This window comes from Metopolophium dirhodum, chromosome 8 (genome assembly GCF_019925205.1).
Source record: "Metopolophium dirhodum isolate CAU chromosome 8, ASM1992520v1, whole genome shotgun sequence".
In the NCBI taxonomy this organism is placed as follows: domain Eukaryota; kingdom Metazoa; phylum Arthropoda; class Insecta; order Hemiptera; family Aphididae; genus Metopolophium; species Metopolophium dirhodum.
In genome coordinates this window covers 11,301,492-11,315,880 of record NC_083567.1, presented here as the reverse complement: position 1 = coordinate 11,315,880, position 14,389 = coordinate 11,301,492, and the positions used below count along the sequence as shown (strand labels likewise).

General features: G+C 28.4%; 1 protein-coding gene across 1 annotated transcript; it reads left to right on the top strand.

Moving 5' to 3' along the window:
- The first annotated feature begins 11,451 nt into the window (after positions 1-11,451).
- On the top strand, positions 11,452-14,122 carry LOC132951317 (transcription factor Adf-1-like). The gene is made up of 2 exons (XM_061023144.1): positions 11,452-11,677; positions 13,395-14,122. Exons 1-2 carry the CDS (start codon positions 11,545-11,547, stop codon positions 14,120-14,122), a joined length of 861 nt encoding a protein of 286 aa, XP_060879127.1. The 5' UTR covers positions 11,452-11,544.
- The last annotated feature ends 267 nt before the right edge of the window (positions 14,123-14,389 follow it).

The following is a 14,389-nucleotide window of genomic DNA, read 5'->3' as shown; positions in this document are numbered from 1 at the left end:
TATAATATAATAATTATTATAATATACAGAATCTAACAGAAAGGCCTGACAAAGAAAAAAAAATGTTGCTTCTTAAACGTATGCCAAAAATTAGGAACATTATATGTTTAGTAAATAATTTAAGAAATATACTTATGTCAGGAAATTCACAAAAATAATTGTGAGGCAAGGATGGGATGTGAGTCATTTAAGTCATGGGCAACACACATACTATTTTTTGCCTTTGCGTTCATCGATCACGGCAAAGGTAATGCAGGGATCAATGCAACAACCAGACTATAATACGAAAATAATATTTCATGAAAAAAACAATTTGGTTATATTCATTTTAAGCGTCACGGAAGGAGATTATATTATTATGAATATAAGATATAACCAAAAGTGTATATTTTGAAAGGACCGTGGTATAAATTTCATTATCTGATTGTGCTGGGGTACACGTGTGATGCCCAGCACTTTTGGGAATTTCCATTTTACCGCCCAGCAGTTTTGGGGATTCCCACTTTGCCGCCCGCTGGACGGAAAAAGGACGCTTTCCAATGCTTCAACCACTATCAAAAACCAAACTTTAGGTGCAGGTGTGACAAAAAAGTTATTACATTCTAAATTAACTTACTCAAAAAAGATTGATATTTCAAAAAATTCTAAAATATAAGCTACTCGATTTAATCAAATGTTTTTACCATCAGATTTACAAATTGGCTGTTTTGAATATTTCCAAAAAAATTTAAATCAAATTTAAATTGTTTTATTTTTAGTATAAAAAAAAAAAAATTTTTTTATATCATAGCGCAAATGCCTATAAATTATACGTATAAAAAAATGTTTTAAATATTGATTAGAACAAAAGTTATTTAATCTGTCAGGTTTTCATCTTACACCCTGTATTACTAGCTTATAATAACTTCAAAGTCAATACCGACATACCATAACATAGAACGATAATGGGCCCCACTGAGCAAGTTCTTGTGGGTGGGAGCCATTGAAGTCGTATCTATTAGAATTAACAAAAAGTTTACATACATACATACATAAAAATGTCCTGAAAACACAAATTTATATAAATATAAAATACATTATGCACACACGAATAAACAATATTACATATGAACATTGAACATACATTATAGTAAGGGGTGAGTTTAAGTGTAATAAATTCTCAAATTAGCGCGGTATGGCGTATAATATATTCTGCAGTTTTACGTATAAGTCGAGCAGGTTGTTAAATTAATTTTAAATATATTGTTATTCAAATTACGTAATTACTTAGGGAGGCTATTCAAAATACTTTGATAAATGTATGAAAAATAAATTTGTGTGGAGGATTTATGTACCTTATGGGTACATTGGTTATATACTTGGTATATTTTTCTGGTGTTAAAATTGTGGAGTATTGGTTTTGCTTGGTTATTTTTTACTATAAAATCAATGGCAGCACCTTCGTAGAAAAGTTTTTTTTCATCGTATAGCACATTCAATTCTTCGCACAAGATGTTTTTGACGTAGAAATCGTAGATTTAATTTAAGATTGATCTCAAAACAAAATGTTAGGTGATTTTAAAATTTTAAGATATGTTTTGTTTACTTCGTCCCATGAAATTATTCCTTACTTAAATTACAATACTAACAATGCATTATATACCATTTTAATTTGATTATTGCATAAAATACATCTCAGTTCCTTGGAGGCATAGGGGAACTTTTTTATTTCTTTTTCCTTATAAATTTATGTGGCCTGTCCATTTTAAATTACTGCTCATTTCTTTACCTAACTATTTTGAAGTCGGATCGTTTTTAATTTATTATTACACCATCATTGTATTATGTTGTCTCCGGGATAATACAGCTGACTGAATGTAGTACAATTTCAAAGGAATTTTCATAGTTTTTTTGAACATATTATTATCTTTATCTTAAACTTGACGCTTCACCTTTGCCCGTGAAAAAAAATGTTCGCTCTGAGGACGTTGCATAATTGCGATAGTTTATTTTTTAAAGCCCCTTGCTAGTTGGAATGAATATTTTTTTCTGTGATCAAGCTTCTCATCAAGCACTCTGAGTCCTTAATAATTTTTGGAAAAGTTTCTCTTAACTTTTCTTGATTTTAGAAAGTTGACTGTATGCCTATCAATTTTTTTTTACAATCAATCCTTTTGAATTGTGTTAATCACGGTAGTTTTTAATATTTTTTATAATTATTTACCGCTATCAATTTTTGATTTTTGATTTATGTAATCACCATCCTTCAAGACACGTAATTGCCTACATTATATTTTCATTTGTAGTTTTGAGAATACCACCGATAATAATTATTTTATTAGCTATGAATTTCTGCTCAAGATGCGTAATTTTTGATTGTAAAATATAATTCTGTTTAGTCGGTGCAATTTATTGAGATATTATACTAAATATTTTGTTGTCCAAATTGTTGAAACGCTAAATTATATCAAATATATGATAAGTAAGGTAATCATTTATATATTCAAGCAATTACTATACCGAGCGCATCGCCTTAAATTACCTTCGTTAGTCTTGCGATCTAAATGCATACTCTGCCTTATAGCATTGAAACAAGTTTTACAAGTAGGTACATTTAGTAGCTTATTAAGAAAAGAAATAAATTTTGTATTTTTCTTGATTTTGCGTACCAGTACAGTCGATATAAATGCTTTAAATAAAGATAAAGTGCATGCAATATTTGACGGATATTTACCACGAATGGACATTGTTAGCGGAAAATGTATCACACGTATAATGAAGAATTTGTCCAGCTTTAACAAACGTTCTGTTCAAATCTCTAGCATCTCACTGTGGTTCACGAATTTGTACCATGTTTTCCATTCATACTTTGCATCTGCTACGAGGTAAGTACATATGAATATCATATTTTTTATGAAAAAAGTGGCTATTATACGATAATTTTAGTTATAATTTACCAAACCGGTTAACCAAATAAATAAACACTTTTTATCAAACAATTTATCGAGTACTTATAATATTTTAATTACTAGAAAAATAACATCCCAATCCTAGCTCTAGGTACAATGCAATTATCAACAATAAAAATATACAAAAATAATTTAAGCAAGCAAATTTTTCAATTATTTTAAACTATTGCAATAATGAACAGAAGTCACTTAGAACCATGAATCCATGAACTTACTTATACTTTTTGACTTTTGTTCTGCACACAGTACAATAATAATGTTATAATTCAAATTAAATCGTAAGACTAGAGCTATTTAACGTAGGATTATAATATATTATAGACAGTCGATTGTTAAGGGGGTTCAAAAAATAGGGTTTATTATTATAATAATATGTCTAATAAATTATAATAATTGTAGTATTGTGTTCGTGAGGCGAGTTTTAATCCTTCACGTTAAACTATTAAATATCGCTATTGGTTTATTAGCGGTTGAAGTAGGAAAGTAGGATTCGATCGAAATTTCCATAATTGCATCCAAAAAGCACAATAACTTACACATCCACCAATCAAGTCTCATATAGATTTTCTCCAGCAGCATTGTAAATTTAAGAAAAACAGATGCGAACCGCGAATGGTTCCGTTGCGTTTAAACATTATGGAGTTACAGTCGCTATACGAAATACCTATGTGGTCGTTTGGAATGCCATATATAACTATATAAGACTGGTAGAAGTCATGTATGCGATGTATCTTTGTAATACAACAAGAGGTGGTATTTTACTGATATCGCCTTTCAAATGAAGGTATACATTTTTTCGTGGTAATCGCCCCGCAATAGTATTTACACGCTCGACGTAATACTTTATGATTGTAATCATTTTTTTTAGTAAATATTTTATAAAAACAAGATTCATAAACATGGGTTTTTTGTTATATATATTATTTGATTTTTACGTTATTGCGTGATTACATAACGAATAACGACATATCGACATTAGTCTATCCAAAGTAAAATTTGTATTCACCAAGTATGTCATCGTTATAATAATATAACATTACTATAAACTATCTTTACGATATTATTATTTATTGCTTTCTTAACAAACTCAGAATTAATACAGTATTGATAGACTGAATTTAACGAGCAATTACATCTGTATTATTGTGCGCGTTATGATTAGATATTATTATACCACAAATACACGTAATCGGGGTTGTTAATGGGTAGGTATTATTCTCCATACAATAACTTTTATGTTTAGCAAATCCTTTTAATTTTCATATCTTTTTCGCATATAATATTACTTGTATTATAATATTTATTATAATTTAATTTAAATATTTTATTAAAAAAATATACTAAAATATGTTATTTTCAGTAATATACATATTATATTGCAGTTTTTTTTCTTACGGGTTACAACTTAAAATACCTAATATTGGAAAAATTAGCCTTTTCAATATTATTGTTTTGTATGAGGATCCTATACATCTGTTGAAATTAGTATTATTATTTTTACATCCTCTTTAAGCTAATCCTCGAATACGCCAAACGTATTACAGTTGCATATTATTATAGTAACATACAATCAAGTAGAACTTTTAATGCTTTAAATATCAAAGTATTAACGTGTTGTAGAAAAACTAAAATAAAACTAGAAACCTTAAGCAGATTTATGTTAAGAGGACGCCACACCCGCATGTGTTGTCTCCGTCTTACAAACGCGTAACATAGGTACCAAATTTACGCTCAGAAATTCAAGTCTTATGCCGTTAGCTTAAAAATTAGAGTGAATCACCTATCATGAAACCTGATGGTAAGATTATTATTTGTGTTTTGTTGGAAGTTTTTTTTACGATATTTCAGTTTTTAAGTGAGCTATAGCATGTATAATAAATACATATTAAAAATGCTCATAACTCACTTAAAAACTAAATTATCATAAAAAGACTTCCAATAAAACATAGATAATGTTCTTACCATCAAGTTTTATAATAGGTCGGTTCACTCTAATTTTTAAGCTAACGGCATAAAACTTGAATTTATGAGCGTAAATTTGGTACCTATGTTACGCAATTGTAAGACGGAGACAACATATGTGGGTATGGCGTCATCTTAAAGTGTTAAACTAAATTATATTTGAGCCACGAACCAATAATGAATACAATAAAATCAACAAAATACAATAAAATTAAAATATTTAACATTAAGAACTGTCCAGACTTTTCATATCCGTAAATACATTTTTTCTAAAAATTCATAATATTTCGTTGTTTCGTATTTAAAAATTAAGGTACCTATAAGTGGGACGACACTTACGACAGCTAAGGTTGAGTGCTTTCTTTGTCACTAACTCATCAAGTTGATTATGAAATGACGATCAAGGGAGTAGACTCTATGTTTTGCACTGATAATGTCAAATAAAATATTAATATTATTTATATTATAAAATTATTAGACATTGTGAATTCGTTAGATATTTTTTTTATATTTTATACATCAAGCGATTAATTATTTGATTGAATAAAATATTTATTCCGTGATCATTTCTGTGTAGTAATATTATAATATACATTTCTTTATTAGTATAAAACAGTTTTAAGATAAGAACCGAATAAAATATATATCTAACAACTACTGATAAAAAATATATGTGAAAACACAGTAAAATGCACGACAATTATTTGAACTTTATGTTTGAATATAAATTATTCTTTATATTTTTACATTTGTTCTTAACATTAAGTAGGCCATTGATTAAGTTGAGTTACAGTTATAATTATTGAAATTTTTGTTTAAACAAAATACATTTGTGAATCAAATATTGTAAGACAATAACACAATTATTATTTTCCCATGACCTCTTTTTGTATTTGTTAAATAAAAAAATTTAGCTCAAAAATTAGCTTAATCTTAAAAGATGAATCTGATAAACAAAGTTTTGGGTTAATGGTAAATTGAATGTATTTTGTACTACACGAAGTTTTAAAAGAGATCACTCGGAAGAGTTACAATGGTTAATGGTTACCTCATTATAATATATATATTTTTAAATTGTTTTCAATTAAAAACAATCACTGTTTTTAAAAGTGATTTTGTGATTTTGAAGAGAGATTTCGGATAAGTACTGAAAGTCAATAGTTATTTGAAATAATTAAATACTAATAAGCAATGTAAGTATTTTTGATTATATTTTAATTTTTAATATTATTGATCTTAAAATTGTCTGAATAATATTATTTGTGTATAGTAGAATACAAATATGAAGAATTAAGAAAGAATAAGTAGAATACAAATATGAAGAAGTAGGGATGTAAGTACAGGTCAGAATATTTTTTTAAAGGGTATAGTGTAAAAGTACGTAAGATACGATGTGTACAGTGAGTTGATGAACCCGAATACGGTGGTCAAGAGTAGTTGTCTGCGTTCTTCGTAGAAGAGTGACCACCCTCTGCTACTCGGCCATATTATATCTCAGTGAATTAGTACGTGTTTATGTAATATGATACGAGGGATAAAGGTTCATACATTAATAGTCTAAAGGATGCATGTAAGATTATTCTACTACGTTATTATATTTTGTATTTAATATGAATATGGAAATATTATATGAGATATTTTAATTCACTCACCTGAGTATGTATAATAGTACTAAATTATAGTTATATTCGTGGATATGGGATTGAGTTAGATACTTGAAGTCACTGCGATGTATATACATATACATACGCATATTTAGTGTTCTAATTTATACATTTAATACCTTCTCAATAACCACTTTGTATTAAGTGTATTAAGAGATACTCTCAGTTTTCTCCTGAGTTCTGAATGAATATCATGCATAGAACTTATATGTATGATATTCATAAGCCTCGAACACCAGTTACACGAATTTCGAATTTGTTAGCTATTATTTGGGATGCGACTATTATTGTAAGCTCTTAAATATCCCTACATCCATTAGTTATCGTATATAGGTAGTCAATTTTCCAAACGAATTTTATTTAATTCGACGAGCACTATTATGATTATACTTATATTGTAAATAGATATTTATATAATATTACTATAAATAAACTATATTACGATAATAGTAAACACGCTTTATTATGGTTAAGTAAATGAAGGGTGAGGTGTATGATATTAGGTTTAGTGGAGATAAATAATAAACGCATTTATTTAGTTGCAAGATAATTAACAATTGTTCCGTCATACAGGTCGAATGATTCGATATACGCACGTGTGTGAACGCATCAGCTTGAATGGTATACAAATATTGTCAAAGTGCATACTGCTTCTGGCGTAGACGATGTGTCTTGAGGCTTTTACTGAAAGTCTGGTTTGCGTGTCCGTTTTTTTCTGATCCTTATATAGGATGACTTTTGTGTAATCCGTTCCTCGTCATTGGTGTGTATCGGATAAACGTAACGTTAAGGTGTCACGACGCGTTTATGATTTTATATTGGACGGTACATTAGAGCCTTTAGGTCTCGTTGTAAGTTTTGTAGAGCGTCCGAACGAACTTGGCGAGGGTGAGGAGACGTAGTAGTTATTCTTTTTTCTACAATTTACAATTTATTTATTAGTACACGAACTTTTTGGATGGAATTTAGAGTTACAAAGTAAATTATTTTTTAATTATAGTAATATTTTCTTTCTTTATGCATAGTTGACACAATTTGTCCTTGGTATTCCCTTCATTTTTCATAAATATAATATTATGTTAGCATATCTTACAGTTATTTTTCTCTAAATCTTCGTTAAATTTATTATTTAAATTTTTATCTATAACCAAAACTTTTAAAATATTGTCTGGTGTATTTGAAGAAATTTCTATTTTTTGGGGTACATCCCAATATAGCTTTATAAGGACTTCGTCTTATCTCTCTATAAAAAGCTTTATTTTTCATAAATTGAATAAACTTTAGCCGTTCACTCCACTATTTTGTGTATTTTGTGTTGTCCTTCATCCAGGTAATTATCATATTCTCTATATCTTGATTTGCCCTCTCCTAAGGATATATAAAAATATCTATGAAGCAATACGCTACTTCTTCAGCTCTTTTCGATTTTAATGGTTAAAATACAAACTTTAGTTAAGTGATCTTGATACACCAACACAAATTTATATTCACCATTAGCTCAACTCTGATAATCAATAAGATCTAATTGACATCTACTATTTAAATTAGAAAAAAATCATAGGAATTGTCACGATACCTTTTTTTCACTTTTTTGTTTTTTTCACACGATTTACAAGATTAAGTTAATTCTTTATGAAAGCCAAAACCAAATTATGATGAATAAAAAAAAGAACTGTATTTTAAGTACCTGCGTACTGGAAATGTTTAAAAACAAATTTTGATTAATTATGTCGTACTAAACAATTTTTACTTATAGTGAAGTATTTATATTTACAAAAGTAACTTATTTACAAACAATACTATTACATTTATCCTCTGAACTTAATGTTAATTTTAACACATGAGAAGTTTAAAAGTTATACTTAATGCGGATACTTTTCAAAACATTCAATGGTTATAACTTATTTGCCTATTTACTTTTGCTTGAAAATAATATAATATAATATATTATAAGTACCCATTCAAGCTTTGATGTCTTAGATAATACAACGAACATTTTCAACATTTGTTGGTTAGGATTAAGTTTTTTTTTTTAAAAAAAATTATTGTTTTGGTCTTCTTTGAATGTTTAATTTAGTGAATATCGTATTGCAGAAGATGTTTGTGCTTCAGTTAATTTGACTGCTGTTGTTCACATGTGTTGAATTAAAAGGTGTTCTTTGCATACGTTACAACTCATAAGCTTGTACTGGTTATTTTCTAGGTTCTTCCTAAGAGTGAATAGATTAGTGTGTCCTATTTTACTGTAGTAGAAATTACAATTACAGTTAACTAAACTTTGAACATTTTGAGTTCTCCATTTTTACCAAAACAAACATTTTCGTTTCCACTAACTATCGTTTCTGCCAAAGTGAGAAAGGTATTATTTTTTTTTTGTCAAATCCAGGCATATTGCATCTTAGGCATTATTTCAAAAATTCCATATCGATAATATTTTTAGTTTTATTCTTTGTTATTAAAAATTACATGTAAATGTATTAATATGTTTTGAACATTTTATCATTTTTATTTTTGATAATTATTTAGAACTGTTTTTTTTTTTATACATAATAGGTACATTAGTTTTAAAACTTGAAATTCAAATTTAATATTTAAAATATTAGGATGCTATTTGTAGAAATATTTGATGAAATGTGCATGAAATGATTCGCAATTATTTGATTTTCTGCATAACCTATCACTGAAATTTGACCACACTATGGCCGGTGGAAACGTTTTTCTGAAAATTATTTTTCGGAAATATAATTTTAAGAACACCATAAAATTATAACAACATAAAACCAGAGTTATGACTAGCGGTTCTCAAATTTGAAACGATATTTCTGGAACAAAAATAATTTAGTGAAAACCAAAACCAAACCTTTTTTCATTTTGTTGGAAACAAAAGTTAAGTTTTTGGCAGAAACAATGACGCCATAAAAATAAGGGGTTGTACGGGGTTTTATTCTTAAATTATGTATAGGCACTCCTGGTGAATTATTCACCAGGACTTTATAAGTTATTTGATTACAGATTAAACACAATATAGACGTGAATAATATAATAAGTTAGTAGCACGAATTCACACTTTAAAAAAATACTGTTACCTATAATTGTGATATATTTTTTTTAAAACAATTATTTAATAACCAGATATTATGATAAAAAAATAATATTATACCGATGACAGTGATAATTTAAGGAGAGGGTATACATAAACTAGCCGATAACTTGCTATACTTGTATAATTCGTATTACTGAAAGAATAGTGACACAAATAAAGATGGTTGATTTTCGATTTTTGATTGATTTTAATACAAATATTGCTCTGTTTCATCTTTTAGTTAACTAGATAAAATCTGGTAACTTCACTGGAACTGACACAAAACCTTTGATATGTCATTATTCTCGCTGAAAGTTGTTAATGTATTTATCACTTTCGCACGTGAATAAAGTCACAACTCAAAATTATTTTTATATAGCTGATGATTAGCAACAATTGTGTTTTTTGAGTTGTGTCACTTTTAGAAATGCTAATTATTATTGTATTTTCGAAGATAAATAAAAAAACCAACAAAAATAGACATATTAGGAATCTAAAATTGTGTTGAATCTTACGAAACGCTTCTGAAAATGACGTCGATGGAATTTCAAACGAATTGGTAACTATATAACAGCACGCCGGAAAAATAACCTTTGGGGGCTGAGATAATAATGCATTATTACGCACCTCTCAAGATTTTGGGAGTCTATCGTAATAGTATTATGGGACAACTTTGGCACATAGTGACAATTTATATTATGGCTGTTCGTTCGTTTGTCGGAATTATAATAATAACAAATTGAGATAAAAGAAAAAGCTTGTGAAGTGCAGTTTCGCGAAAGTTATTTTTAAAATAATATATAAAACCACGATCGGGCGCATAACGTTAAATCGTTTAAGTTTCCAAAGCCACTTATTTGGGAGATTAACACATTACGTTGTATGTAGTATGTATATCAATTTACTACAACTCATATTGTCTTATTGGTTAACGCTTCCGATTTTAGTTTCGCAGAATTAGCATCCCAACCCATTCATAACCTTACTTAATATATTTACTATTCACTAAAGACAATAATAAAAAATAATATCGGGATGGAATATGCTACGGATCTACGAGTATTTCGTTTAAAGCGGTGGAAATCTTAACAATATTAATAATCAAATGCGAGTAAAACAAAATGAAATAATTGTATTAATAATGACGTTCATGCATAATAAAATATGAGACATTGTATTATTATAACATAATTTACCGATAACAGTTAGTGATGATATAAGTATATTATTATGGGACAACCATGGTGGATTATATATCTACCTTAGGTACAACTCTGACGGATTTTGACAATTTACATTATTGGTTGTTCGTTCATATTTTCCGGAATTATAATATCGATGATAATAATAATATGAGAGAAAAGAAAAAGCTTGTGTTGTGCAGCTGCACGAGGAGAGTTGCTTATAAAACAATATTAAAAAACAGCGGGCGGGCGCATAACGTTAAAGGTCCTTTCACACACATCCGATCCGTGTCCGTTCCGAGTCCGATCCGTCAGGGCATCCGTGTACTCGGAAATATAGACTTGATGTATTCTAGTGCATATGTTCACAAACGTCCGATCCGAGTCCGATCCGAGCTTTCCGAGTTCTATCCGATCAAAAAAAATTTGTCGCTGACCGATTTTCCGTCCGAGCTCGGACAAGTTTGGATACGGAACGGTGCCGAATCGAACCTGTAGGAACATGCATATCCATGAATATGCATGTATGAATATGCCTGAACAGGCATCCGAAGTCAATGTGCATGATTGTGTATGTTCGGCACCTATCATTGAGAAGTTTTTAATTTTTATTATTTTGTATACGTCAATTAGTACATTCAATTGTCAGTATATACTCGTTTTTTTAAGACACTATTCACTAAATTTTCTTTACAAATCTCAAGATGAACAACGAAAAATTAATTGAACTCGTAAGAACGCATACCGAACTATATGACTTGAGTCATTCAAAATATAGTGACAGTACATGTAAGGATAAAGTTTGGAAAAGTATTGCTGATGAACTAAATCAAACCAGTAAGTTTTAAAATATTAAATAAGTAATTTATTAAAGTAGAAGTAACATAATATAATAGATATAATTAATATATATAATATATAATAATAATATATAATATATATTGTATTATATATATAATATATAATATATATTTAAGTAGAAATTAGAAATAGAAGTAACATAATATAAATTATATTATTAATTATTATTATTTATAGTTACTAATTTAAGAAATTTATATAAATGTGTAGTAGTATTTATTACAATTTCAATTTGTATACTGAAATGAACCCTATTATAATCTTAACTAATACTTAACATTAATTGTTTTATTGAATAACAAATTTAAAAAAAATTTAAAAAAAAAATTAAACATTATTTTGCCATGGGATTGACCCTATGGACGAGTTAAAAAAATCCTTAAAAGTGTTTCTTATAAAAAATGCTTCCCGAGTTGCATTTCCTCCTCGAATAGGAATATTTGTTAATGTAGTTACACTTAATTGATCTGCATTGAATTGCTGATTATCACGTATATAGGTTAGTTTACCATCGTACTTTTTAATAAAATTATGCAGTATGCATGTAGATATTATTATGACATCAACATTTTTAGGATTGGCTTGAATTCGCCTATTATATATTCGAAATTTTTGTGATAATATTCCAAAAGCGTTCTCTACGACTCTCCTAGCACGACAAATTCGATAATTATATATTCTTTTTTCATTGCAATCAAGATTTTTGCCAGGATAGGGTCTTAACAAATAAGTTTTTAAGGGGAATGCTTCGTCCCCAATTATAACGAATGGTACTTCATTTGTTGTACCTGGCAATGCTGCTTTTTCTGGTATATCCAGTTTATTTTGCTCTAAAGCTTTTCCCAACATTGAGTGGTTTAAAATACCACCATCGCTATTTTTGCCATAGCTTCCTACATCTACAGCTATAAAATTGTAATGCGCGTCGACCAGTGCTAATAATACAACAGAAAATGTTTTTTTGTAACAAAAATACTGTGAGCCGCTGTTAGGAGGTGCTTGAATTGTTACATGCTTCCCATCGATTGCACCTAAGCAATTTGGAAAATTCTAGGAAGTCCAAAATTCTGAAGCTATTTCTTTCCATTTTTGTTCATTTGGTGCAGCCATGACTTCGGGCATTATGATTTCAATAATTGCATTACATACCTCTATAATAATTGTATATACCGTAGAAACTCCTAAACGATAACTAAATGAAATACTTCTCATCGAATCTCCGGTTGCTAAGTACCTATAATTTTAAAATAATTTAAAATAATATTTTTATTAGATAAAGAACTTGAAAATGTAATAAAGGTTCCTCATAAAAAAAACTGGGTAAGTCACTCTGCTGTATAGTAGTGGTCGAGTAAAATAACGATTAGGCCTCTAACGATTTTTGATATTTGATTTTATTCAAAAAGTATAAGTCATATAACTTGAAACTTCTACCAGATGTTTAAAGTGACATTTTCTTTGCATGATTTTTTTTTCAAAATATTATGTTATTTTTTATTTAATTAAATTTTAACACCTTCATATATATCACAGTGACCTACTCAAGGACGATCCTACTACATAGCAGAGTGAGTTCCTATTTTTTTTTTTAAGTACTTGGAATTTTTAACTTTTGACCACCCAAGCTAAAGATTAATTTGTTCTCAAAAACGACATTTTTTATTGATTTTGAATTATATTAATTGTTTAATAGCTATTGCATGCAAAAATCGATGGAACAATTTAAGAGATCAATATAGGAGAGCAATAAAACGAAACAAAACCACATCGGGACAAGCTGCACCAAAAAAAATTAAGAAATATAAATATGAAGATAACTTGCAGTTTTTACAAGAGTTTTTACAAGAACGAGACACTATTACAAATTTATCATGTAATCTTAGTGACAGCTCTGAAGAAGATGGAAACACAGAAGAAATACATGATGCCCAAAACGATACTTCTATGAACAATGACAATTTAAAAACAAATCAAAGTGTTAATGATAACATTTGGAAAAAACAAAATACAATAAAAAAGAAACAAAGCTTGACTACTGGAAGTTGCCAACAACCAGAAACAGCTTCTACAAGTCTTATGAAATACTTATTGGAAAAAAAAGAAACAAGTAAAGAAAGTGATATTGATCCTGTAGATGCGTTTCTCAAAGGTATTGGTGCTACATTGAAGACATTTGATCCTTATTCTTTAAATTTGGCAAAATCTAGAATATTTAATACCGTTCAAGACATTGAAATGTCCAACATTTTAAACAAACAACAATCATGTGCTCCTAATAATCAACCTTCTCCATCAGTGTCATCTAACTCATTGTACAGCAACTATTCTCAGTCACAATCTCCACAAATTATACAACCAGACAATACAATATTTACACCAAGTGCGTTTACGACCTTTGGAAATGAAAATCAACACCAATAATTTCGTAATATTTAACATTAAAAAAAAATTAATAATTTCAATTAATAGTTTTTTATATTTTTCTTTTTTATTTGTAAGATTTATTTTGTTATCTAACAGATTTTATTTTATTTTAATATTTAAATAATTAAGAAGGTACTTAATATCAGTTAATAACACGTTTTTTTAATAACAAAATGTAATTCACGCTGTCTAATTTTAACATAAATATGATTCAAAATGGAGTATTACTAATTTATAAACATTTATACTTTTCTTTTTTTTTGT